Here is a 23,995-nt window from a genome sequence, read left to right on the forward strand (position 1 = left end):
AAATGTAAATCTGAGCTGTTTCAACTGAAAGAAACTTGCACTGACTGATCTTAAAATATATCAGTGCCTTTGTTTTGTCTCAAGATGCACACCAGTAATGTTTTTCTTCTAAGAATGTTTATAAAAAGTACTTAAATGTCCTAATTGAACTATGGCCAAACCCTGACTTAGTCTAAACCCTGTCTGTGAAACCGGGCCAAAGTATAACCGTAGTAAATTTTGAGTACACAACTAGTTTACATCAAAGTTTTTAACTTGTACTGCAACTATACTAAAAGTGAATTTATAAGAATACTAATAGTTTACTAAATAACTACTTGTAGTAGCATTTTTAGTACACTTTGAAGTATAGTCTCAGAAAACTACTAGTTAGTAGATTTATACTGCAAGTATACTCGTACGTTTTCTTTAAGTGAACATACTTAAATCATACTACTATGTCCCTATTTAGGTATTAATTTGTATATATTTTGTTATATGAATATTTGAACATACAAAACACCAAAAGAAAGAACAGAGTATCTGCTTGTAAACAAAAACATTTTATTCTAGCTTCATGCATTCTATGACACTTGAATGTGGGTAAGTTTAATAAATAAAAAATAAAGAAATAAACAACTGAACAAAAAGCTGAAAAAGACTATGAATTGGATTCAGAATGATAATGATAATCAAAACGTAGATGGAGTCGATCAACACCCCAAAGCTTGACAGTCATTATTACCTCTTCATTGGTCGACATTTTATTCCATAATGTTACAAAGTTTTGATGGTGTTTTACCACGTGGAAGCATCTGTTGTTTTTTTTTTTTTTTTTGCTTTTTGTTGAAATTCTGTGCAAAAGATGTGTACTAGTGCCCCCTACCGCATAACAATGAAAACAGATTCTAGGAGCACACGTATAGCTCAAATATATTTAGACTTTTTCTAAGTATAAGTCAAGTATACTTAAATGCCATTTTAAGTATATTTCTGAAAAGTACATAAAAATTAGACTAAAAGTATACTTTCCTTTTGTTTTTTTTTTTAGAAGTATACTAATAGCACACTTGAATAAACTTCTAAGGGACGATACAAAAAAGTGCAACAAAAATTAGCTGTTTTTTTCTGTGCAGCAGGGATGGACTAAAAGACTACAACTACAATTTTCTTCTAGTTCAAAATAATTTGTCGAAGATGTAAATAAAACAAGGCTTATTGGAGTAAGTTTTACTAGAAAATACTATTTCAGTTTTTTTCTTCTTCAAAATTTTATGTTTAATTCAATGTAACAATGTTTCAGTATTACTTGTCATTTCTTTGTAATTTTTGCTGAAATTTTCTTGCAGTTTCTGAGTGGAAATTCTTTCTACACAATTTATTTTTCAGTATATCATTTGTTATTCTGAGCAAGTATGTAAGTGAGTATTTAACTTTGTATTTTTGACGACAGCCTGATGGATTTAATAAGAGTGAAATTGATTAAACTTATAGGCTATTTCTGAATTTCTATTCAACTATTCTCTTTCCCTAATAAAAGCTATGTAATAATACATGCTGAACAGTTTCTGCTTGATTAGGCTATCCTGTTTAATGTTTCCCTATTATGAACATGATTTAAAACAGAATTTCCTATTCTGAGTCGAGTGATATTGTATCTTCTTTCCTAATACTGAAAACTATTTTCCCTTCACCAATTTCTATTCCCTTATATTCTGAACTCTTAAGCAAACGTGTAAGTGTCTCAAAAATAAAATGTCGTCTTCGACTTCAATTTTTGAGTCTTTAAATATTACCGGAAGTTCGCCCCGCTGCGCAAAGCATGCTGGTCAGTGTAGTTATGTGGTCTCAAACCGCAGCATAAATGCTCTGCGCCGGAAGCATATCGTCCTCTTCGTAGTGATCAAACATGGCGGTGAGTACAGGAGAATTTGAGATCATGAAGGAGTATTATTAAAATCAACAAACATCTGCTTGTCTGCATGCGATAGTCATGTGAAGCACGCTGTTATCAGTCCCTGCCGCTGTGAAATACAGAACGATGGCAGTATTTGTGGCCAGAATGGTTCGATGCGGCGGATATTGGTGTTAGTTTTAGAGTGTGCTGTAGAGCCGAGACGGCATGTTATTGACTAACTAAAAGTTATTTGTGTGCTTCCAATACTCCCTGTACTCTGGTTCTGTGGAAACGACAGGGTCCGGATGAATAACCGGCAGCTCCGTTGTATGTAATGTGAAATATAAATCATACTAGTAGCTTCCCAAATGGTGGATATGTCCGGGCATGTTCATCTCGGAGCCATGGCCATAATGTAGTAGTTATTGGTTCATTAGAGTTTGTCTCTTGTTTAGCACCTACTTTTTAAGAGATATGGTTTTGTTTTTGTTAATCTTTAGCATGAAATTGAGGGAGCTGGTGAGGTTTGTGAAGAAACCGCTTTCAGGACAGCTTGTTATTGGACTGTATGTCATTGTACAGGAAAAGGGTGAGAAGAAGGAGAACCCTATGAGGGAGCTGCGCATCCGCAAGCTGTGCCTGAACATCTGTGTGGGTGAGAGTGGTGACAGACTGACCCGTGCTGCTAAGGTGCTGGAACAGCTGACAGGCCAGACTCCTGTCTTCTCCAAGGGTAGGTGGATCTTTCCATCTCTTGCTAGTGGTTGAAAATGGTTGCATTCTGCTACATGTTATGAATGTGGATTTATATTCATTAGTGTTTGTAAAGTTGTGCCATGCATTAAGTGTAAATGTCTTCCAACAGCCCGATACACTGTGCGATCCTTTGGTATCCGTAGAAATGAAAAGATCGCAGTCCACTGCACTGTCCGTGGAGCCAAGGCTGAGGAAATCCTGGAGAAGGGACTGAAGGTGAGAGGAACGTGTTGTTTATGGAAGTGTATTCCTTCGTATTTGGTGTGCTCAAATTAGCCAGGGCTGTACCTCACTCATAGTGGGTTCTTTCAGTGTCATGTTTTGTTCATGGATGTTGTATTGTTTTTAAGCAGTTATTTATTTTTGTGCAGGTGCGCGAGTACGAGTTGAGAAAGAACAACTTCTCAGACACAGGAAACTTCGGCTTTGGTATCCAGGAACACATTGATTTGGGCATCAAGTACGACCCAAGCATTGGAATCTACGGCTTGGACTTTTATGTTGTGAGTGGCATTTTATTGATCCAAAAGAGTCACATTGATGCATCTATTTACATTACAGCTGCGGAACCTATTTATTTCCTCTTGGATAGGGAGTTTGAGTTATGTATGTTAATCTGCCAGTACACTTACTTAAAAGAATATCCATTTTAAGACCAAAATACCAACTGTACTATAGGTACTACTATAGGTGGTACTAATTTTTTAGGAAGGGATTCTTCCTGATTGATTGATTAAAGCGGTAAGCCTCAAGAAGCTGTAATGTACAGTGATTTTAGAACCGATAACACAGAACAGAGTATTAAAAACAGTAACAATAATGTAGCCCTTTATTGATGATTTATAATCCTCCCACCAAGCAATGGACCTTTTTCACATTTCCAGGTTTCTCAGTTGTTGTGGTTAGGTAAAATTCTATAGCGGTGAATTGGAGAGACTACATCAAATTTGTTTTGCATTGCCGTTTTCTCAAATAGCAAAAGAAAAACTTGACATGGTGTTTCACTGAAAACATGGTGTTTTCATGACTGTCAAAAAGAGGCAAAAAAATAGAGCCAGTCAGAGGAGAAAACTGTCAAATTTACCTTCACTCCCAAAGACAGTGTATAAGAAACACCTTCACAGCTGTGGCAACTATTTTTTTGTAATTTGATCCAAAGATAATATAATGCATGTAAAGTGTCATAAATGTACATAAAATTAAAATATAAAAATTTTGCGTTGCTAATGACTGTTAAAACATGTCAATGCAATCTGTGAAAAGGGTCCATATAGTTCTTCACCAGTGTGTGGCAGAATGGTTCTCGAGCAACACAGATTCACACAGTTGACTGTATATACATATTTTACAATGGCTTCAAAAGCAGCTCAGCCAATAATAAATTCTAGAATCATCCATATTACAACAGATATTTTACTAATGTGTGTCTATTGTGGTGCAGTACAGATGAAAGCAAACACATCTTTTAACCTTAATCTGTCATTTCATGGTTATTTGGGCAAATATGAATAAGCAGTCCTAATTGTTTACTGTAGGTTCTTGGCAGACCTGGTTTCAGCATTGCTGACAAAAAGAGGAAGCAGGGCCGCATCGGCGCCAAGCACCGTATCCGCAAAGAGGAGTCAATGCGCTGGTTCCAACAGAAGGTGTTTAAATAGTTGATACCCATGTTGATTTAGTTTCTAAACGGTCTACATTTAAGCAAATGTATGGAAATTGTTCTCTGTATTCCTGAATTTGCTTACATGTTCTTTTTTTGTCTTTCAGTATGATGGCATCATCCTCCCTGGCAAGTAAAGGACCACCTTTTTTCCCCAATTTGTAACAAACAAATAAAAGAAAAGCCCAAATGTGATGCTGTCCATGTGTTTTTATTTGTGAAGTACAACACTGGTGTTGCTCACTTCACATAGTTTTTATTAGTGTGGCATGTGACAAAGTTATCAATGAAGTATATGAAATATGACTTCTGTTGAACTTAAGTCATTTTAAAACTGAAATATCAGCTGTACTTGTTTAGGTAGTACAGGTTTTAGGTAATGGTTTTTGCCAGCTTCTTGATGTCCTTGGGTGTGACCTCTTTAAATCTAGACAAGTACATTTGATTACAAAGACAGTAGTTTCTGACAGTTGAGGGCTGGATGGTTATGTTGCAGTGAATATTGCAAAAGAAACAAGGTTTTTTTTTAAGTTTTATTCAGTGAAATCCCAGAGATTTTGTACCAGATACACTCCAGGCTCTCTAATGTGTTATATTTTACATGTTACGCATTAAATTCCATTTGGTTATTCAATTGTTGACATTTTTGTTTGGTATTTTTACTGGTTCTTTTAGATCGTTTTTATCATATACCATTATAGGTAGTTGTTTTGACCTCTACACAGGAAAGTAAAGGCCTTTAAATATAACTTGAATACATAAATGGGTTAAAACAGTAAATATTGGTAAGCATGTGTTTTTATTTTATTCATAACCAGTCTATAAATAATGTTGATTAATATGTGATATTATGCACATTCTTTGGAGGGCGGTATCAATGGTTTGGTACTTAATTTTATGTCTGAGGGGGTATTGACTTTTGCATTGTACTTCTTTGCATGTACCCCTGAACAACATTTGCAGTTATTGGGTTTGATTATTAAGAGAGAAAACTGATAAACTTGATTAAAAAAAAACGAATAGTGTGAGAAATAAATAGATACTACTTAATTCAGTACTACTGAATTAAAATGGTGATAATCCCATTATGATATTTTTAATAGAACTGTATGGCTCAATTTCTAAAACTCATTCACAGAAACCCATAAGCAGATAACTCACTAAATTCCTTGCACTGCAGAGGCTCTTGTGAAATGTACCTTTCACATTCTTTATAAATGGGCCCTAGGTAGTACCTTTTCTTTGAACTCGCTGTATGCCTAATGCATCTTTGGAGTTTTAAGAACAAGACTTAAAAACAAAGACTTCTGTGCTTTTCCCTTCCTGTTGTTATTCTTTACATTTTACTCCTAATTTCCATTTCACCTATTCGTCTCTCTCTTGCTGTCTTTTTTCTACACTCAATCTTTCCTTTCACCCTGTCTCTTTCTTGCTCTGTCTTTCCCCAGTTTTTCTTTCTCATGCAGTGTTATGTTTCACATTGCTCTGATCTTCATGGGAAAGTGTGTTCCGGTGTCTGCGGGTCGTGTGGCGTGGGGGCAAGAGAAGGGCACAACAGGACACTCCCACTATGGGTTCTGGCAGGTCTTCCACTGTTGACCAGCTGTCAGTGCTTGGGTCATAGCGTTGGACTGCTGACTTGTAGCGTTTCTCTGCTTCATTCCATCCACCTAACAGGTACAGGTGATTTCCCTGTGGAGACATACCAGCTGTGCTCACTCCCAGGGGCAGGGTAGCAGCTCTGGTCCACTCCTTGCTCTCAGGGTTGAAGACTTCCGTGGTCATCACATCAATGCGGACTCCACCGGGACCAAGCTGGCTACCTCCTACCACGTACACCTTGCCACCTACTGTTGCAGAGCAGTGCCAGCCACGAGGTGTTTCCAATTCTCCCTGCTCACTCCAAGTGTCGCTGTCAATGCTATAATGAATGACAGAACGAGAGTAAGCGCAGTTAACATACCCACCAGTCACCAAGATGTCTCCCGATGGAAGGACGGCACTAGCATGGCAGCATCGTGGCATATCCATTGGCGTACGGAGCTGCCAAGTGTTCGTAGAGGGCTGGTAGCTCTCAATGGTGGCCAAGAGGCCATCAGTGTTACGGCCACCAATGGCATACAGCCGCCCACCAGTGGCCACCAAACTGAAATGGGTACGTCGTTGGCGCATGCTGGTAAGATGTAGCCAAGTGTTGAAGCGAGGATCGTATCTGAGGATCAGAAGGTAATGTGGTCAAATCTGTGTTTTAGACTAAATTTGATTTTAGACTAAGGGTGTCCAATCCTGTTCCTGGAGGGCTACCTTCTTGCAGAGTGCCTACCTGGAGGTACCAAGTAATACTAAAGCCCTTGATTAGCTAGTTCAGTTGTGTTTAATCAGGTTTTGGACTAACCTCTACAGGAAGGTGGGACCCCAGGAGCAAGATTGGACCACCCCAGTTTTAGACTGATTGATAAGGTCTACTGATGACTAAATTATTTGTCATAACATACCTGCTAAGGGTGCCAACAGCATGTTTAGCCTGGTTTCGGGCATCATTCTGATCTTCTCCTCCTGCCACATACAGGAATCCATCCATCACAGCCGCACACTGGTTGAAACTCTTGGCTGGCAGCTGAGTAAGATGACGCCATGTAGCCGTTCCCTCTCGTGGATCTCTCCAAAGCACCTTTGCACAGTGAAACAAGTGAGCAATCAAAGGAAATAAAAAATTAATTTCCTTATGTGGACACAGCAGGGAGTTTAGTCTTGCTCCTGAAGGAGCACATTCTTGCAGAGTTTGACTCCAACCCTAATTAAACCAGAAACACCTTAGCAAAGATATTCTGGGATTGCTAGAAGCTTCTAGGCTGGTGTGTTGGAGCAGGACAGAGGTAAACTCTACTGAAAGGTGCTCTTCCAGGAGTAGAAGTGGAAACCAACGATATCAAGAGTATTACATGTCATGGACTATGTCCAAAGGTTTGTACCTCTCGACTTAGGGCACGCTCAGTTAGTGAAGGACGACCCCCAATGGTTAGAAGAGCCTTTTTGCTTCCGCGGACCTTTGTGCGCCGTGATTGCAGTGTGTTCTGCTGGTAGGGCAGCAAATGGTAGTTCATGGCATCCACCAGAAGACGGTGACACCGAGGATCTAGCATCATGCGTGCCACTGGCTGGATCTCACTAACCAGCTCGCTCGCAGGGATGGTCTCAAAGCGCACGTGAGACAGCAGTTCTACAGCATGTTCCTGCCTCTTTGGGTCAAAGTCTATCCACTTCATTGCAATCTAGGTTCCAAGAAAATTTTAAATGAGTGGTCCAAGTTTAGTATCTAATTCAGTCTACTTTATGAATAGCGTACATATTTATATCCTTCTCATGACTCTATATCTCTTTTTACAGTATGTGCTGTGTTTGCTGACATATTTAGCTTTTGGGTATAAATAGGACTTCCTTAGCCTTTGTGATACCCTACTCCTCTTGCCCTTCCATCCATCTTTCCTTACACTGACCTGAAAGGTGGTGACCTCTGAAGGAAGAGATAGGTTGTCATCTTGCAGGAAAGATGTGATCTGCTCCAGGGTGAGTTGGTTGAATTGGGTTGTCTCAGAAAACTGGGTAACATTCTCCAGAATGTAGCGCCGGGCGGCCTCTCGAACAGGCATCAGGCCATATGCAGCACCGATGTTCCACACATACACACAAGTGTGCACATTCAGTTCGGCCACCATGAAGTCCATACACATCTGGAGAAGATGAGGTATTTGCAGGGTGCTGGCTGCAGACACGGTGCAGCCAATGGTGTACAGGGACATGTGCACACGGCCCAGGTAAGCAAATGTAATCACATTGGCAAGTCCTGAAGATAAATATAATACATACAGTATATGTTATGGTGTTTTAATATGTATGAGTTAGCCATAATGTCAGGCATGATTCCAGTTGTTTGGATCATTCAAAATATTGGGGAACTTTAACAAATGCTGCTCCAGGAGACATACTGTCCTACAAATTTTAGTTCTAACCTGCTCCAACCTACTTGCCTGGTTGGTTCTGATCCTGAATCAGATTAAGAATTGTCCTGAATGGTTGGTTCAGGTGTGTTTGATGAGAGTTGGCGCTAACCTCTGCAGGACAGTGGGTCTCCAGCCGCACAAGTGAAAACCTCTGAGCTAGATTATATCTTTTAAAGCTTACCGAGAGGTGAGAGGGTAGGGAGTTCCAGCCGTTTGAGTCCAGGGTCCTTGGCCAGGACTTCACGAAGATACTGGCTGACTGAGGAAATGACTAGCTTGTGGACATCAAATGCCTTGGTTTTACAGGCCATTTCCATATCAGTGAGGAATCGTTCCTGTCTCATGCGGCTCAGCTCCTCCAGCAGAGCGGATCCATGCAGGGGGCGGGTGAGCTCACTGCCCAGGCCAAAACCTCTCTCCCCAGGTCGAATCACAGGGGGTGTCAAGGGCACCCCATTGAGCCGGTTCAGCTGCTCAACATTAAGAGGAAGCTCCAGCTTCTTAACACCAGGCTCTGGGACAACCACTCCATTCTCAACTGTTGCTGGGTCAGGAATGGACTTCTTAGGGCGTGGTGACTTCTTCTTGGGAGCCATTGAGATGTGTAGGCTGATTAGATGATAGCTTTTTATCAGTCAGGTCAACAGATTGTCAAACTAACAGATTTTGTGCCGACAGTCACAATGACCCAATAGCACTTAAATAGATTCACTTATTTAATTATTTTTTCAAATTTTATTTATTTTTTGTGTATTTTTTGTTTCTTTAAAGGTTTTTACTGACAGACTGACTTTGAAGATGTGACACATTTATTGTATCACAAGAGCACCGATTAACCAAGATGCTATATGGACAGACAGACACACTACACTTGCAAACTACCAGTGGAGGAGGGCGATTGATCCGTGTCAGTGCACACCACCTGAAAAGAAACACAACATATAGTAAGTATGAGTTCAATAAATACCATATGCTTTCTAATATCATGGTCAACGTGGATGGATTTACACTTGATCTCGTCTCTCTCTTTTACAGTGGGAGGATATAAGGCTGATTGACAGGTGCATGTGGTCTCATAGGGGAGTTTCCAAAAAGAATTACCATGGACCATGGTTATAATTTATTATAAGCAAGCGGAGTAGTTTACAAGTAACATGCATATTTTTGTATTTCAAATTGAAAGAAAATTGTAAAGTAAATTCCATGTAGTCTCCCTGTTGATATAAGTGCATGAAAACCTTATGTATATATATATATATATATATATATATATATATATAAATGTTATTTTATTTTACATTTCATAGATTGATGGTGTATAGCAGGGCATATTGCAGGACACTATATGCAGTTTTGTTACTAAATTTTATAAAAGATGTAATGTACATTTGCATTGACATCTGACTCTTATTATAGGATTCAGCATGTCTTAGAATGTGTGTTTATTCTTATATCAGTATTCAGTAATACCTTCCCATTTGGCAGTTATTATAGTTAAATATACAGTATCTCATAGAAGTGAGTACACCCCTCGCATTTTTGTAAATATTTTACTATATCTTTTCATGTGACAACACTGAAGAAATTACACTTTGCTAAAATGTAAAGTAGTGAGTGTACAGCTTGTATAACAGTGTACATTTGCTGTCCCCTCAAAATTACTCAACACACAGCCATTAATGTCTAAACCGCTGGCTACAAAAGTGAGTGAACCCCTAAGTGAAAATGTCCAAATTGGGCCAAAAGTGTTAATATTTTGTGTGGCCACCATTATTTTCCAGCACTGCCTTAACCCTCTTGGGCATGGAGTTCACCAGAGCTTCACAGGTTGCCACTGGAGTCCTCTTCCACTCCTCTATGACGACATCTCGGAGCTTATGGATGTTAGAGACCTTTCGCTCCTCCACCTTCCGTTTGAGGATGCCCCACAGAAGCTCAATAGGGTTTAGGTCTGGAGACATGCTTGGCCAGTCCATCACCTTTACCCTCAGCTTCTTTAGCAAGGCAGTGGTCGTCTTGGAGGTGTGTTTGGGGTCGTTATCATGTTGGAATACTGTCCTGCAGCCCAGTCTCTGCTTCAGTATGTCACTGTACATGTTGGCATTCATGGTTTCCTCAACGAACTGTAGCTCCCCAGTGCCCCAGTGCACTCATGCAGCCCCAGATCATGACACTCCCACCACTATGCTTGACTGCAGGCAAGACACACTTGTCTTTGTACTCCTCACCTGGTTGCCGCCACACATGCTTGACACCATCTGAACCAAATAAGTTTATCTTGGTCTCATCATACCACAGGACATGATTCCAGTAATCCATGTCCTTAGTCTGCTTGTCTTCAGCAAACTGTTTGCGGGCTTTCTTGTGCATCATCTTTAGAAGAGGCTTCCTTCTGGGACGACATCCATGCAAGTTGATGCAGTGTGCGGCGTATGGTCTGAGCACTGACAGGCTGACTCCCCACCCCTTCAACCTCTGCACTGCTGGCAGCACTCATACGTCTATTTCCCAAACACAACCTCTGGATATGACGCTGAGCACGTGCACTCAGCTTCTTTGGTCGACCATGGCGAGGCCTGTTCTGAGTGGAACCTGTCCTGTTAAACCGCTCTATGGTCTTGGCCACCGTGCTGCAGCTCAGTTTCAGGGTCTTGGCAATCTTCTTATAGCCTACGCCATCTTTATGTAGAGCAACAAATCTTTTTTTCAGGTCCTCAGAGAGTCCTTTGCCATGAGGTGCCATGTTGAACTTCCAGTGACCAGTATGAGAGCGTGAGAGCGATAACACCAAATTTAACACACCTGCTCCCCATTCACACTTGAGACCTTGTAACACTAACGAGTCACATGACACCGGGGAGAAAAAATGGCTAATTGGGCCCAATTTGAACATTTTCACTTAGGGGTGTACTCACTTTTGTGGCCAATGTGTATTGTTTCAGAGAGGAGATTGTTCTGTTATGCTTGCAAAACCAGAACAAAGCAGACCCCTCATAGACAAACAAACAAGCATGATTGGACTGTGATAGACAGGTGTGCTTACATCTCTTCTAAAAATATTCTAAAGCCACATAGAAAGAATGGCAGGGGCTGTGCTGCTTAAATTACCCTCACACTGTCATCATTCCCTTCCTGCCCCCTCTCTCACCCCCATCCCACCTTAAAATCTGTGCCACAACACAAAGGTTTCTCAGTGTTCTCAAAATCTGGTGCGGTTGTTTTCATTCATGCAGAAATACATGGATATGACTCAGTCATGGAGCACAGTGAAGCCACCCAATTACCATGACAACCTTTTTCACCAGGGACATAGATACACAAAGGGCAGCAGCTTGAGTGTAATCAACAGGTGTTCAAAATGTGAAGGGTCTCATTTAAAAAGAAAAAATAATAACAGCATCAAAAAGCAATTATTATATGATTTAAATATACATGTTAGACAATACAATGCTTAAAATCGTGAATATTAGAAAAGCAAATGTTTATGACAGCAAAAGGCAACAATGTTTTTAGCTTATATAAACAGTATCAGTATCAAAGAATTTGTAGTATACCATTTTAGCATATTGTACAAACTTTTCAGTGCTTATTTCCATCTTGACAGTTGTTTTTTCCCAGTCAGAATATTTTTATTCCTAGTTGGTCCCTAACATGGCAAGATTTACTATACGTAAATGAATAAGGAAGACACACACACACACACACACACATATATATATATGTATATACATGAATTATAAAAGAGCATTTGATGCATTAAGTCTTAATACAAGCTATATTGCCTTCTTGATGGCACATTAGATAAATAAGCTATATGTTGCCTGCCATGCTTTTGTAACATTTACTATAATTTGGATCAGGTCTGTATTTCTTTCAGCAGATGTTTAAATGATTTCAGGAGTATTGCAACATCATGTCAGTCATAAGACACTAACATGACTGTTAGCTCTTCTATTACACCACAGCACCTGCTGGCCCTGCATGGGCTATAACATGCACAAACAAAACCACAGCACATTTACAGCTATTTACAGCACAGAGAGGAAAAGCCTTGAGGGGAAAGAATCAATGACTGAAATAATTTTCAGGTTTGCAGTAGTCTGATGAAAGTTTCAGTAATGGTCATACAACCATCTGACCCAGATAGCTCAATGGAAGTCATCTGGAGATCCTTTCAGGTTAACAGAAAAATTATAGGTTTATGTTCTTTTATCTGATGCTTTAAAGAAGATTTCACAACACTCAATATGAAAAGGTGAGAGGTAAGCAGGGGGACAAGGACATTTCTATACCTTGAAAAGAGAAAGATAATAAGAAAGGTTAAGAGGGTAAGAGGAGATGGAAAAGAAGCAGCTGGTACACACGTCATTCCTAAAGCTGAAGGCCTGGCTGTCTGTCTTCAGTCTAAAATGCTGCAGTATCATGGAAAGTCCGACTAAGTATTTGCATGCCAACCTCCAACAAGCTCCTTGCTCTGCTTGTTATTTATAGAGTGATAAACAACCCTCATGTCATTCTCTGTTTCTGACATGAGTCTGTTTAAATTTAGACCACCCCACTACAGTGGGATGCCTTTGATAAGAAATTCTATGAGTCTGTGTTTAGATTGTGAGATGTCCGTGAAGCATATCAAAAGTGATGTTTAGTTTTCAATAAACTCACATAAATTGAAGCATGTCTATATGAAATAAGCATGTCTTATGATTCAGGCTTGTTGTAAATCCATGTTTTAAATTACATGGAGATTCGTGCATTAGAAGTGTAAGCAATGTTCTGTTGCTTTTTAAAACATTCACGTCAGTGTCTAATTTCATTTAATGTAAATGTAGTATGTCTTAATGCATTCATCAAAACAAAGAGAAGCACAGTCAGAATGTTTTACCTCTACGTTATAGCTCTCTTCCACTCTTCTTTGTCCTTCCTTGTTATTTAATTCGCTTCCTCTTAGTTCTTGAATCCACACTGTTTTCTTTCTCTTCTTAGTAATCTGTCTCTCTCACTGTTTGTCTGTCAGTCAGAGCTCTGTTTGCAGCAGGAGTTAGTGGAGAAGATGAACCAACCACAGCTCTGCAACACAAACCTACCAGTCCTCAACCCCACCTACATAACCTTCTCCTTATACAGCCATACACCCCTCCCCAAAAAAACACTGTCCATATCCAGCTTGTCCTCCAAACACCAACCTGATAGGCCACACAGAGACAGCATTATTCTTACAGCCATGACAAGATTAGGGCTATAACCGCCCTAGACATTATCCATACAGTATGCATTCTTCAATTAGTATATATATGAAGTTTAACAGGGTATATAATATAAGCAGCTTCAGTCTCTCGTCAGTGATGATGCTTTAACATTTGATTATATCCTAGGGCCAAGAAGATGCTTAACTCATGTTGTGGTGAGTCCTTGCATTTGAATAATGCAACAAATTAAATACTTGAATAATTCTAAATCACTTTTTTACATGCTGATTAATTTGACTTTTTTAAAGCTGAATTATCACCAAGTAATTGGGATGACTTTATAACGGCAGTATTACGTTCTTCCGGAATCTCCATTTGGAGTGACGGAAGTTCGCACTTCGCAGCAGCCTGAAACAACAGCAGGCCCCCACCACTGCTGTTGTGGCTTCCGGGTAACATGTACCAGCTGTAAACATGGCGGAGGAGCTACTGGAAGCAGTCGAGAAGTTGCAGTTAAGGCTCACAGAGAATCAAGAGCCTCGCAAGGTAAGAAACCTTTTCGATGAGACGACGCGAATGCTCTACGTTGTCCCTTTTCGCCCCGTGTATGGCTGTTACACGCACTTCGGCGAGTGTCTAGCCTGAGGCTCGATCAACATTGCTATCCAGAAATCCCACGTCTTACAATTACAAGAGCAGCAGACCGTGAAATGGACGATCGGTTTACATAGATCTGGATTTAGCTTTCTCTTCAAATATGCCTCGACACGACAGCAAAAACAACATCGAGGCACTTTCCCAGAAGCTTGTGTTCAGTTATCAGAAATGTCAACCACAGCGATTTAATGCGATAGCGGTGACAGATGAAGACAGGCCTTGAGTAATGCGGCAGAATTTCTCTTAAGTTACTCCCTGTAAGACACGATTCCTTCTTAATAGAGAATAGTTATTACACCAAGGTTGTGTCTCAAAACCGAGCGATCGGCCTATGAAGAGGGCATTATTGGGCAGAATGCTTCATTCCATGCCTCAGAATGTTGTCTAGATAGGAAGCTCGACACGGTTTGAGATTCTGCTCAGCTTTCTGGTCGATGCAACCCCCCATGTTCCCCTGTAGGCCACGACGACACTTTGAATGTGTAATTAAAATTGTTTAGCCAATTCTGGAATCAAAGCGAGTCTACTGCTTAACCTACTAACGTTAATATCTTTGTTTCTTGGCCTTACTTACAATGTTGTCTTTGTGTAAACAAAAAAATACCACAGTACTACTGCAGTTATTTGGGCACTGCACCACATTTGTGCAATGTTTTTTTTTTTTTTGTACATATACAATGCCAGTTACTCTTTGAAATTTGTATCCTGGTGCATGAAATACTACTGTCAGTTTCTTTCCCCTAAACGTATTACATCTATATAGTTTGTCTATTTATTTATTTATTTATATAGTTGTCTAAATATTTTATGTATTTGGGTACAATTTATGTATAATTGTACATTTCTCTTTTTTTGTGGTTCGTTTTATAGAATGATGTGATTGGTATTTTAGGATGTGTTAAATACATTGTAAATTATTTTAAGTGATAAGAGTAGTGTAGTTTTTCACAAAGTTTGCAGTTTTGTGCTTAATTTGATCACAGATTTTGACCATATGTTCTCTCCAATATTGTTGTGGTAATGGTCCAAAATTAATATTTTGCCACAACTGCCAATGGTGAGTGTTAATGGAAAATTTACCAGCCATAAATACTTTTTTCCCGCCCCTTTTCACCTTCTGTCTAGCTGCTGAAAAATCTCAAAAGGCTGGGGGAGCTTCCTATAACAGTAGACATCCTGGTGGTAAGTTCATTCATTCATTCATTAAAATATTACTTTTGTTCTAAAGTATTGCTCTTGATTTGGTCTAACAGATTTTTTTGAATGCAGTTGGTTCTATAGCTTTTAATATGTTTACGTTTTCTTCAATTGTTGCAGGAAACAGGCATTGGAAAGACAGTGAATTCCCTACGCAAACATGAATTTGCTGGGGAGGCAGCAAAGAACCTTGTGGCCAAGTGGAAAAAGCTTGTGCCAGAGAGATCTGCAGACAGGTTAGTTTTTTAAAGTGATATATTACGGATTCATATCATTGCAGTTAACCTTTTATAGTATTAAGAATAGTGTAATTTTCCACAAAGGGTATACATAAAAGCCTAACATCTGATCATAAAGATTCTTGACAAAGCATCTACTGCAAAATTTCTTAATGAAGAAGTTGAAACTGAAACAACTGTTCTTCAGAATATTTTTGCTGTTATGGTCCAAAATTAACCTTTTTGCCACAACTGCCAGTAGCAGGTGAATTGAGGAAAATGTATGTATGTGTCAACTGTGTATTGCACTTTTGCTTATTTTTATATATACAATACTGTTCAAAAGTTTGGGGTTTTGATAAGTGGGGTTCTTGAGAAAAATTATTTTATGCTCACTAAGCCTGCATTTATTAAACCAGAAATACAGTAAAAACAGTAATATCGTCAAATATTATCACAATTTAAAATGTTATTTAATTTAATATTGTAAAATGTAATTTACTTCTGTGATGGCAAAGCTAAATTTTCAGCAGCATTGCTCAACTCTTCAGTGTCACATGATCCTTCAGAAATCATTGTTACACTGAACAAAATAAAAAACGCAAGACTTGTCCCCCCCCCCCCATTTTTCATGAGCTGAACTCAAAGATCTAAGACTTTTTCTATGTACACAAAAGGCCAATTTCTCTCAAATATCGTTCACAAATCTGTCTAAATCTGTGTTAGTGAGCACTTCTCCTTTGCCGAAATAATCCATCCACCTCACAGGTGTGGCATATCAGGATGCTGATTAGACACCATGATTATTGCACAGGTTTGCCTTAGGCTGGCCACAATAAAAGGCCACTCTAAAATGTGCAGTTTTATCACACAGCACAATGCCACAGATGTCGCAAGTTTTGAGGGAGCGTGCAATTGGCATGCTGACTGCAGGAATGTCGACCAGAGCTGTTGCCCGTGAATCGAATGTAAATTTCTCTACCATAAGCCGTCTCCAAAAGGCGTTTCAGAGAATTTGGCAGTACATCCATCCGACCTCACAACCGCAGACCATGTGTAACCAGACCAGCCCAGGACCTCCACATCCAGCATCTTCACCTCCGAGATCGTCTGAGACCAGCCACCCGAACAGCTACTGCAACAATCGGTTTGCATAACCAAAGAATTTCTGCACAAACTGTCAGAAACCGCCTCAGGGAAGCTCATCTGCATGCTCGTCGTCCTCATCGGGGTCTCGACCTGACTGGAGTTCGTCGTCGTAACCGACTTGAGTGGGCAAATGCTCATATTCGATGGCGTCTGGCACTTTGGAGAGATGTTCTCTTCACAGATGAATCCCGGTTTTCACTGTACAGGGCAGATGGCAGACAGCATGTATGGCGTTGTGTGGGTGAGCGGTTTACTGATGTCAACGTTGTGGATCGAGTGGCCCATGGTGACGGTGGAGTTATGGTATGGGCAGGCATATGTTATGGACAACGAACACAGGTGCATTTTATTGATGGCATTTTGAATGCACAGAGATACCGTGGTGAGATCCTGAGGCCCATTGTTGTGCCATTCATCCACGACCATCACCTCATGTTGCAGCATGATAATGCACGGCCCCATGTTGCAAGGATCTGTACACAATTCCTGGAAGCTGAAAACATCCCAGTTGTTGCATGGGCAGCATACTCACCGGACATGTCACCCATTGAGCATGTTTGGGATGCTCTGGATCGGCGTATACGACAGCGTGTTCCAGTTCCTGCCAATATCCAGCAACTTCGCACAGCCATTGAAGAGGAGTGGACAACCTGATCAACTCAATGCGAAGGAGATGTGTTGCACTGTGTGAGGAAAATGGTGGTCACACCAGATACTGACTGGTTTTCGGACCCTCCCGGACCCCCCCAATACAGTAAAACATTTTAGAGTGGCCTTTTATTGTGGCCAGGCTAAGGCACACCTGTGCAATAATCATGCTGTCTAATCAGCATGTTGATATGCCACACCTGTGAGGTGGGCAGTCGTGGCCCAATGGTTAGAGAGTTGGACTTGTAACCCGAAGGTCGTGGGTTCGAGTCTCAGGTGTAGGTGGGGGGAGTGAATAACCAACACTCTCTCCACCCTCAATACCACGACTGAGGTGAGACCCTTGAGCAAGGCACCGAACCCCCAACTGCTCCCCCGGGCTGCCCACTGCTCTGGGTGCATGTTCACTACTGTGTGTACACTTGGATGGGTTAAATGCAGAGCACAAATTCTGAGTATGGGAGTTCTGAGTACATTCTGAGTACACACCACTTCCCTTTCCCTTTCCCCTTATCTTGGCAAAGGAGAAGTGCTCAGATTTAGACAGATTTGTGAACGATATTTGAGAGAAATAGGTCTTTTGTGTACATAGAAAAAGTTTTAGATCTTTGAGAACAGCTCAGGAAAAATAGGAGCAAAAACAAAAGTGTTGTGTTTATAATTTTGTTCAGTGTACATGTGGATTTGCTTCTTAAGAACCAGTTTTGCTGCCTAATATTTTTGTGGAAACCATGATGCATTTAGTTTTTCTGGATTCTTTGATAACTAGAAAGTTATTTGAAATAGATTAAATAAATTTTTGCTAAATAAAAGTAAATTTATAAAGTATATTTTTTAAAATCTTACTGACCTCAAACCTTTGAACGGTTACCAGTACTGATGCGTTTTAGTAAGATTTGATGTTTGGCGGCTAATAATTTTGGAAACCTGGTTGTGGTGGTGTTGTCTAGTGAGATAAGAGATGAATAAGTATATGTTATGTTTCATGTTTGTCAAAAGACCAAGTGTAAAGGAAGGGCGTTCTCACTCACGCATTAATGAGTCTGGAGGGCACAAACGAGTCCGGGAGCGGTCTACAGATGAGCCTCAACTTATTGAGGAGGAACAACATGAAGAGATGGGATACCAACATGGCTACTCCCCCTCCCCTCCACAGCACTGCAGCTCACAGTACAGGCACAGTAGCGCAAGGGAGTATCAGTCAGATGAATATGAAAGCCCTCCTGAAGAGGAGCCAGAGCCCAGTCCCCCACGCAGTGACATTAGACACAGCAAGCCACACAAAGAGCCAGTCAGAGAGCACAATTCCCAAGACATTCGGGAACAGGAGAGACGGAAGAATCGTCCCACGGGTGTCAGCAGCAGTGAAGAGAGGTCGCACAGAACCGACAGAGAGCAACAGGGTGGGACGAGTCACAAATCTAAACACAATCGACATTTAAGCCCACACGAAAGCAAAAGGGAAAAGAAAGGAGGAAGTGATGGTAAGAAAGTTTTGTTTGCTTTTATTGTGGTTGACATGACAATATCCCAGTCATATTGTGAATATATATTGTGTTATTACAATTAAAAATTTTTCTCTTGTAATATATATTTTTAAAAAGTAATTTATTCCTGTGATGCAAAGCTGAATTTTTAGTAGTCATTACTCCTGTCTTCAGTGTCACATGATCCTTCATAAATCATTCTAATATGCTGGTTTGCTGCTCAAGAAGCATTTCTTATTATAATCAAACAGTTGTGTTGCTTAATATTTCTTTGTGAAACAAATTTTTTGCCATTCTTTGATGAATATAAAGTAAAAAAACAGCACTTATTTGAAATCTTTTGTAAAATTAAAAATGGATTTACTTTCACTTTTGATAAATTTTATACACTTCCTCTCAATTAATGACTTTAAACTGAGTTATATAAGGTTTTACTTGAATTGCTTTTTGTTATGAAGGAAAATCAAGGGAGAGGAGGGAAGTTCCAGAGCCAGTGGATGAGGATGAGGAGCCATATGAGGCTCCAACTATGTCTTTCGAATCCTTTCTCACATATGATGCTCCGACCCCAAGCAAAAAGAAGAAAAAGCAGTCCTTGCGACCCCCTCAGCCTCCTGCCTCGATTCCTTCTGCTTCCTCTAAGTCTGGCAAAGCCAACGGGACCAGTAGTAAACACTCAAAGCCATCCTCTTCCTCAAAGACCACGCCTGTTCCCGAGAAACGCAGGAAGGTGAGGCTGAACTTGTTTCTCAGTCTAGGTGATGGGAAACCAGCTTTTGTCCATGTGTCGAAGGATTTCTAATCATTATTTCTCCAGGTAGTGGATGTGGTTCCCGCACTGCCTGATATCCCTTTGCCAGCCATCCAGCCCAACTACAGACCACTGCCATCCATTGATCTTACACCACTGTCCCCCCAGAGACGCAAAGGTATGCGTTTTTTGTTTTTATAACCCTAACAGATCATACTTGAAAGAATCCGAATTTCAAAACAATTTTAAGTGGATAAATCCCAGTGATTTTTCTGCATGGACGTGTTTTTCTCCCCCAGTCCCACTATCAAATGAGGAAGAGGATGGTGGCTACGCAGGGCGTCGACTGAACTCTAAAATGGTGGTGTACTCTGGGTCCAAGTCTTCGTATTTGCCGAAAATGATGTCTCTGTTTGAACAGTGCATCAGAGTCCTACAGAACAATATAGATTGTAAGTTTTCTCATTCTCTTATCATTTGTTATAATAGTAATTATTAATTAAACATTTTAACCCTATATAATAAATAGTTGTTCAAATCACATCTGTAAAGAATGCCATGATGTTTCAGGCTGGCTGAAATATTAATCATCAATTGACTGTAAATGAATCAGCTTTTTACTTGTATTTCTTGCATTCTCTTAGCAATTGATGAAGTGGGTGGAGTGCCATTTGAAATTCTGGAACCGGTTCTGGAGAGATGCACTCCTGAGCAGCTTTACCGGATTGAGCAGTGTAATCCAGTATGTCTCAACACGGTCACGTGCAGATTATTTATTTCACATTTGTAATCTAATCTAAATTTGTTCTCTTACTAAACTGCTTGTCTTTATGTATTCTATTCAGTTTTGAAACTATGTACACTACTGTTCAAACGTGCGGGTCAGTAAGATTTTTTTAAAGAAATTACTACTTTGATTTAGCAAAGATGCATTCAATTGATCAGCAGTGACAGTAAAGACATTTGTAATGTTACAAATGATGACAAATTTGTAATATTTCAAATAAATGCTGTTCTTTTGTACTTTCTATTCATCAAAGAATCCAGAAAAAAGTATGATGACAAAAATCTGTTTTCATCATTGATAAGAAACGTTTCTTGAGCAGCATATTAGAATGATTTCTGAAGGATCATGTGACGCTGAAGACTGGAGTAATTGCTTCTGAAATTTCCGCTTTGCCATCATAGCAATAAATTACATTTTAAAATATATTAAAATAGTAATATTTCACAATATTCTTACAATTTTACTGCATTTTTTATCAAATAAATGCAGGCTTGATGAGCATAAGAGACTTTTTTTTTTTTTTTCAAAAACTTAAAAAGATCTTATAGACCCCAAACTTTTGAATGTTAGTTTACATTCTTTGTCATAATACTTATCTTAAAGGGGTGGTTTCTAGGCTTCATTGTGTTTAAGGGGTGCAGTCTAACATGTGTTAATGCTTCGTTTTAAAAAAACAAAACAAAAAAACACATTTTTCACATAATTTACCTTTATTCCACACCGCTCTGTCCCTTCTCCTATGAATGCGCTGATCATTTCCTGCTTTTATGAAGCCCCTCCCTAAGAAATACGCAATGGGCTCAGATTGGTTAGCTGGTCCAGTGTGTTGTGATTGGTTAAACCGCCTCTAGTGCCCGTCTAAACGTCCCGACCCTCACTTCAGCTGCATGTGCTCTGGTTGTATTGTAAACAGTGGCGTTGTCTATATTGCTTATCAACGTGAGCCCGATTGAGACCCAGAGAATATTAGTGAAGAGGATCGCGCAGAACCTGTGCAAGCACTGCTCTTAATGGTATGTTTTTTGTTTGTTGTCTCATACTTTTAGATACGCTGTTATTTGTAAATGCTACTGCTTCTGTTAGCTTTTAATATACGGTTTTAGCCTGATTAAAGCTTTCATACAGTACGGCAACCGCACGCGCGTTCATGTATAACAAGATTTTTTTATTTGTCACATACACAATTCTCATAGCACTCTCATAACACTTCTCATAGCTATGCGAAAATAAGAACAGTTCATTGTTGGAGCTGAGCTGATGATCTGAATGAGAGAGAGAGAGATGCAACGCATGTGCAGAGCAGGGCGACGCGAGGAACAGGATAAGAACCGCTGCTTTAGAACATTGATTTTGAAACTTGTGTATCCATTAGAATCGTTAGAAGACAGAATCGCGATTCATATATGAATAGATTTTTACGTGCACCCCTAGTTTTCTTCTTCTTTAAACAGCCCAGCATGGCCTTGCCCCCTTTGTTGCATATTCCCGGGGGCGGGGTTTGTCTGGGTTTGTGATGTCACAAACCCAGGAAGTAACTCGTTGTAGTCCCTACGAGCTGTTTTTGTAGGCATTAAACTGCCAAAATTTTAGAAGACTATATCTCCATTTGCATTGAACTTTCAGCGCCGCAACTTTGCATATATTGTTTATGCTCAAACAGCAGCATTACACACCAACTAATGTTAAAAAAGTGAAATCGCAATCAACCACCCCTTTTAGAACAACACTGCATTAGAAGTTTTCCCGTTAGAACTTAGCATGGTGATTTAGGGCTTATTTTTGGACTAATCTTTAATTTCAAGCCTCTCTACTCAGTATTTCACAGAAGATTCAGATGATCTGTGGCTGAAACACTGCCAGCGGGATTTTAAACATGAACCTCGACAAGAGTATGAATCCTGGAGGGAGCTGTATCTCCGGCTCCATGAAGAAAGGGAAGAGCGTCTGCGAAAGCTCACAGAGAACATCACTTCTGCCCATGCAAACAAACCTAAAGGTACACACAGGCGGTAATCAATACTCTTAGATCAAACTTATTGCATAGATCTTTGCATAGAAAATGTTAACATTGTAGCTCAGTGAGTGCAAAAAAAATGTAGGTGAGGATTCAGTAAACTGTTCACAATAATAACAACTCAGAGTTCTCTATATTGTTCACTTTTAACAGGACGGCAGGTTAAAATGGCTTTTGTCAACTCTGTCGCTAAGCCTCCGCGAGATGTCCGCCGTAGACAGGAGAAGTTTGGCACTAAAAATGGTTCTACCAGCACAAGTGCTGCTCCTCCATCTGCCAAGTAAGTGAATGCTGCATTAGTCACAAAGATGTCATGTAGATGAAACTTTATCATGTCGTTTTAGCTGACAATCTGGTTTTCTTCCAAACAAAAAAAGAGAAGGATTTTATTTAGTTTTTTGTAGCTCCATTTAAATATTATGCTAATTCTTCATATACAGGATCAGACCAGCAACAAACTACAGTGCTTATAGCAAATCCAGTGATGGTGGTGAGTCTTCTTTTAGCAGTCCCCCTGAGTCCTCCTCACGCCCCTCTGCTCCCAGCAGTGCTAGTGCTCCCAGTGCCAGAGACAAACCACAGGTCAAAAGTGAGTTTAAGAGGAAATGTTGTTCTTTACATATTTATTTTACAGATATTTATGTATTGTATATTCACCGTGAATGTTATTAAGATCATGTCCAAAATGTGCTTGTTTTTCAGAAGTTGCTCCAATGATGGCTAAGACTATCAAGGCATTCAAGAACAGATTTTCCCGGCGGTAAAGGAAAAAATGTTTTTGTGTGTGATAGAAGAGAGAACGACTGGAAGAGGAAACTTTTTTTTTTTTTATTTGTTTTTGTTTTTTTTTGCTGTAACGCTTCATAGGAAATGTGCAATGCCCTCTCACCTCTTTTATCTTTTTATGCTTTTTAATATTATCAGTACAGCTCACTGGACGCAATCATAGAAAATATCTGCATCAACGAACCATCCATACTCAATTATGTCATAGCATGTTGTAAGCTTTTTACAAACACGGAAAACAAGTGGTACACTACAGATTACCATGTGACACCAGAACCCAGACCCTCTGTTATATGTTTATGTAATTGCTTACAATAATCATTGCATTTTCATGTGACTAATTATACGATTTTATTGTAGAGTGAGAGGGAGAAAGAGATGAGATGTAAAAAGTTCAAGGACTGTACTGTTTCGGTCCAGAGCTGTAACTGTACACTTCCACACCATCATATTTATTTGAAAACTTGGACCTGGCAGTCCTGGACCTTGCCTTGAATGAAAGATCAAGTCGTTTTAATAGATTTTATGAAGTGTTCTATGGACATTTTTAATAAAATCCATGTGTTGCTCTCAACATGTTCTTATTTATGGGAGTTTTACATCTTGGTAATTATGATCAATAATGAGATGAAAGTTTTAATTTTCAACGTTTCACTATCACTCTGTTATATCACCTAAAATGGAAATAGTAATTTTTACTCAATCTCATGTTGTCCCAACCTTCTTTTTCGTCAGTGGACCACTAAAGACAGTAAAAGGTGATTGTCATTATGCCAAAAAACATCTAACATTTGTGTTAAACCTAAAAGAGATAAGGATACA

The 23,995-nt window shown here is 39.7% G+C and overlaps 3 protein-coding genes across 5 annotated transcripts; 2 read left to right on the forward strand and 1 right to left on the reverse strand.

Annotated features, from left to right (window-relative positions):
- Positions 1-1,810: 1,810 nt before the first annotated feature.
- Positions 1,811-4,482, forward strand: LOC306847581 (large ribosomal subunit protein uL5-like). The gene is made up of 6 exons (XM_079381603.1): positions 1,811-1,894; positions 2,459-2,609; positions 2,742-2,848; positions 3,004-3,135; positions 4,168-4,278; positions 4,400-4,482. The coding sequence occupies exons 1-6, from the start codon at positions 1,889-1,891 to the stop codon at positions 4,427-4,429; spliced, it is 537 nt and encodes a 178-aa protein (XP_079237729.1). The 5' UTR covers positions 1,811-1,888; the 3' UTR covers positions 4,430-4,482.
- Position 4,483: 1 nt separating this feature from the next.
- Positions 4,484-13,385, reverse strand: LOC306847580 (kelch-like protein 31). 2 transcript variants are annotated; one of them, XM_079381601.1, is made up of 7 exons: positions 13,176-13,385; positions 9,176-9,215; positions 8,475-8,902; positions 7,790-8,136; positions 7,265-7,564; positions 6,788-6,963; positions 4,484-6,504 (listed from the first exon to the last, which is right to left on the reverse strand). In XM_079381601.1, exons 3-7 carry the CDS (start codon positions 8,887-8,889, stop codon positions 5,751-5,753), a joined length of 1,992 nt encoding a protein of 663 aa, XP_079237727.1. In that variant the 5' UTR covers positions 8,890-8,902; positions 9,176-9,215; positions 13,176-13,385; the 3' UTR covers positions 4,484-5,750. The 2 variants fall into 2 exon arrangements, with proteins under 2 accessions (XP_079237727.1, XP_079237728.1); XM_079381602.1 differs by having other exon boundaries at positions 8,475-8,874; positions 13,176-13,384.
- Positions 13,386-13,874: 489 nt separating this feature from the next.
- On the forward strand, positions 13,875-23,816 carry LOC306846883 (elongin-A-like). 2 transcript variants are annotated; one of them, XM_079380569.1, is made up of 12 exons: positions 13,875-14,025; positions 15,262-15,318; positions 15,454-15,569; positions 18,348-18,832; positions 19,294-19,565; positions 19,653-19,764; positions 19,886-20,038; positions 20,231-20,328; positions 22,189-22,369; positions 22,541-22,667; positions 22,828-22,976; positions 23,090-23,816. In XM_079380569.1, exons 1-12 carry the CDS (start codon positions 13,954-13,956, stop codon positions 23,149-23,151), a joined length of 1,884 nt encoding a protein of 627 aa, XP_079236695.1. In that variant the 5' UTR covers positions 13,875-13,953; the 3' UTR covers positions 23,152-23,816. The 2 variants fall into 2 exon arrangements, with proteins under 2 accessions (XP_079236695.1, XP_079236696.1); XM_079380570.1 differs by having other exon boundaries at positions 22,828-22,980; positions 23,093-23,248.
- Positions 23,817-23,995: the final 179 nt, after the last annotated feature.

Source organism: Barbus barbus, assembly GCF_936440315.1.
Source record: "Barbus barbus genome assembly, chromosome: 27".
Taxonomy (NCBI): Eukaryota; Metazoa; Chordata; class Actinopteri; order Cypriniformes; family Cyprinidae; genus Barbus; species Barbus barbus.

Bases quoted from the DNA above. Each gene is read 5' to 3' on its own strand.
- LOC306847581 (XM_079381603.1), top strand. The intron at 2,849-3,003 runs GTGAGAGGAACG...ATTTTTGTGCAG, and splicing joins TCCTGGAGAAGGGACTGAAG to GTGCGCGAGTACGAGTTGAG. The intron at 4,279-4,399 runs GTGTTTAAATAG...TTTGTCTTTCAG, and splicing joins TGCGCTGGTTCCAACAGAAG to TATGATGGCATCATCCTCCC.
- LOC306847580 (XM_079381601.1), bottom strand. From the start codon at position 8,889: ATGGCTCCCAAGAAGAAGTCACCACGCCCTAAGAAGTCCATTCCTGAC. The intron at 7,565-7,789 runs GTCAGTGTAAGG...CTTGGAACCTAG, and splicing joins CAGAGGTCACCACCTTTCAG to ATTGCAATGAAGTGGATAGA. The intron at 6,964-7,264 runs GTACAAACCTTT...CACTGTGCAAAG, and splicing joins AGCGTGCCCTAAGTCGAGAG to GTGCTTTGGAGAGATCCACG.
- LOC306846883 (XM_079380569.1), top strand. From the start codon at position 13,954: ATGGCGGAGGAGCTACTGGAAGCAGTCGAGAAGTTGCAGTTAAGGCTC. The intron at 14,026-15,261 runs GTAAGAAACCTT...CCTTCTGTCTAG, and splicing joins AGAATCAAGAGCCTCGCAAG to CTGCTGAAAAATCTCAAAAG. The intron at 20,329-22,188 runs GTATGTCTCAAC...CTCTCTACTCAG, and splicing joins GGATTGAGCAGTGTAATCCA to TATTTCACAGAAGATTCAGA.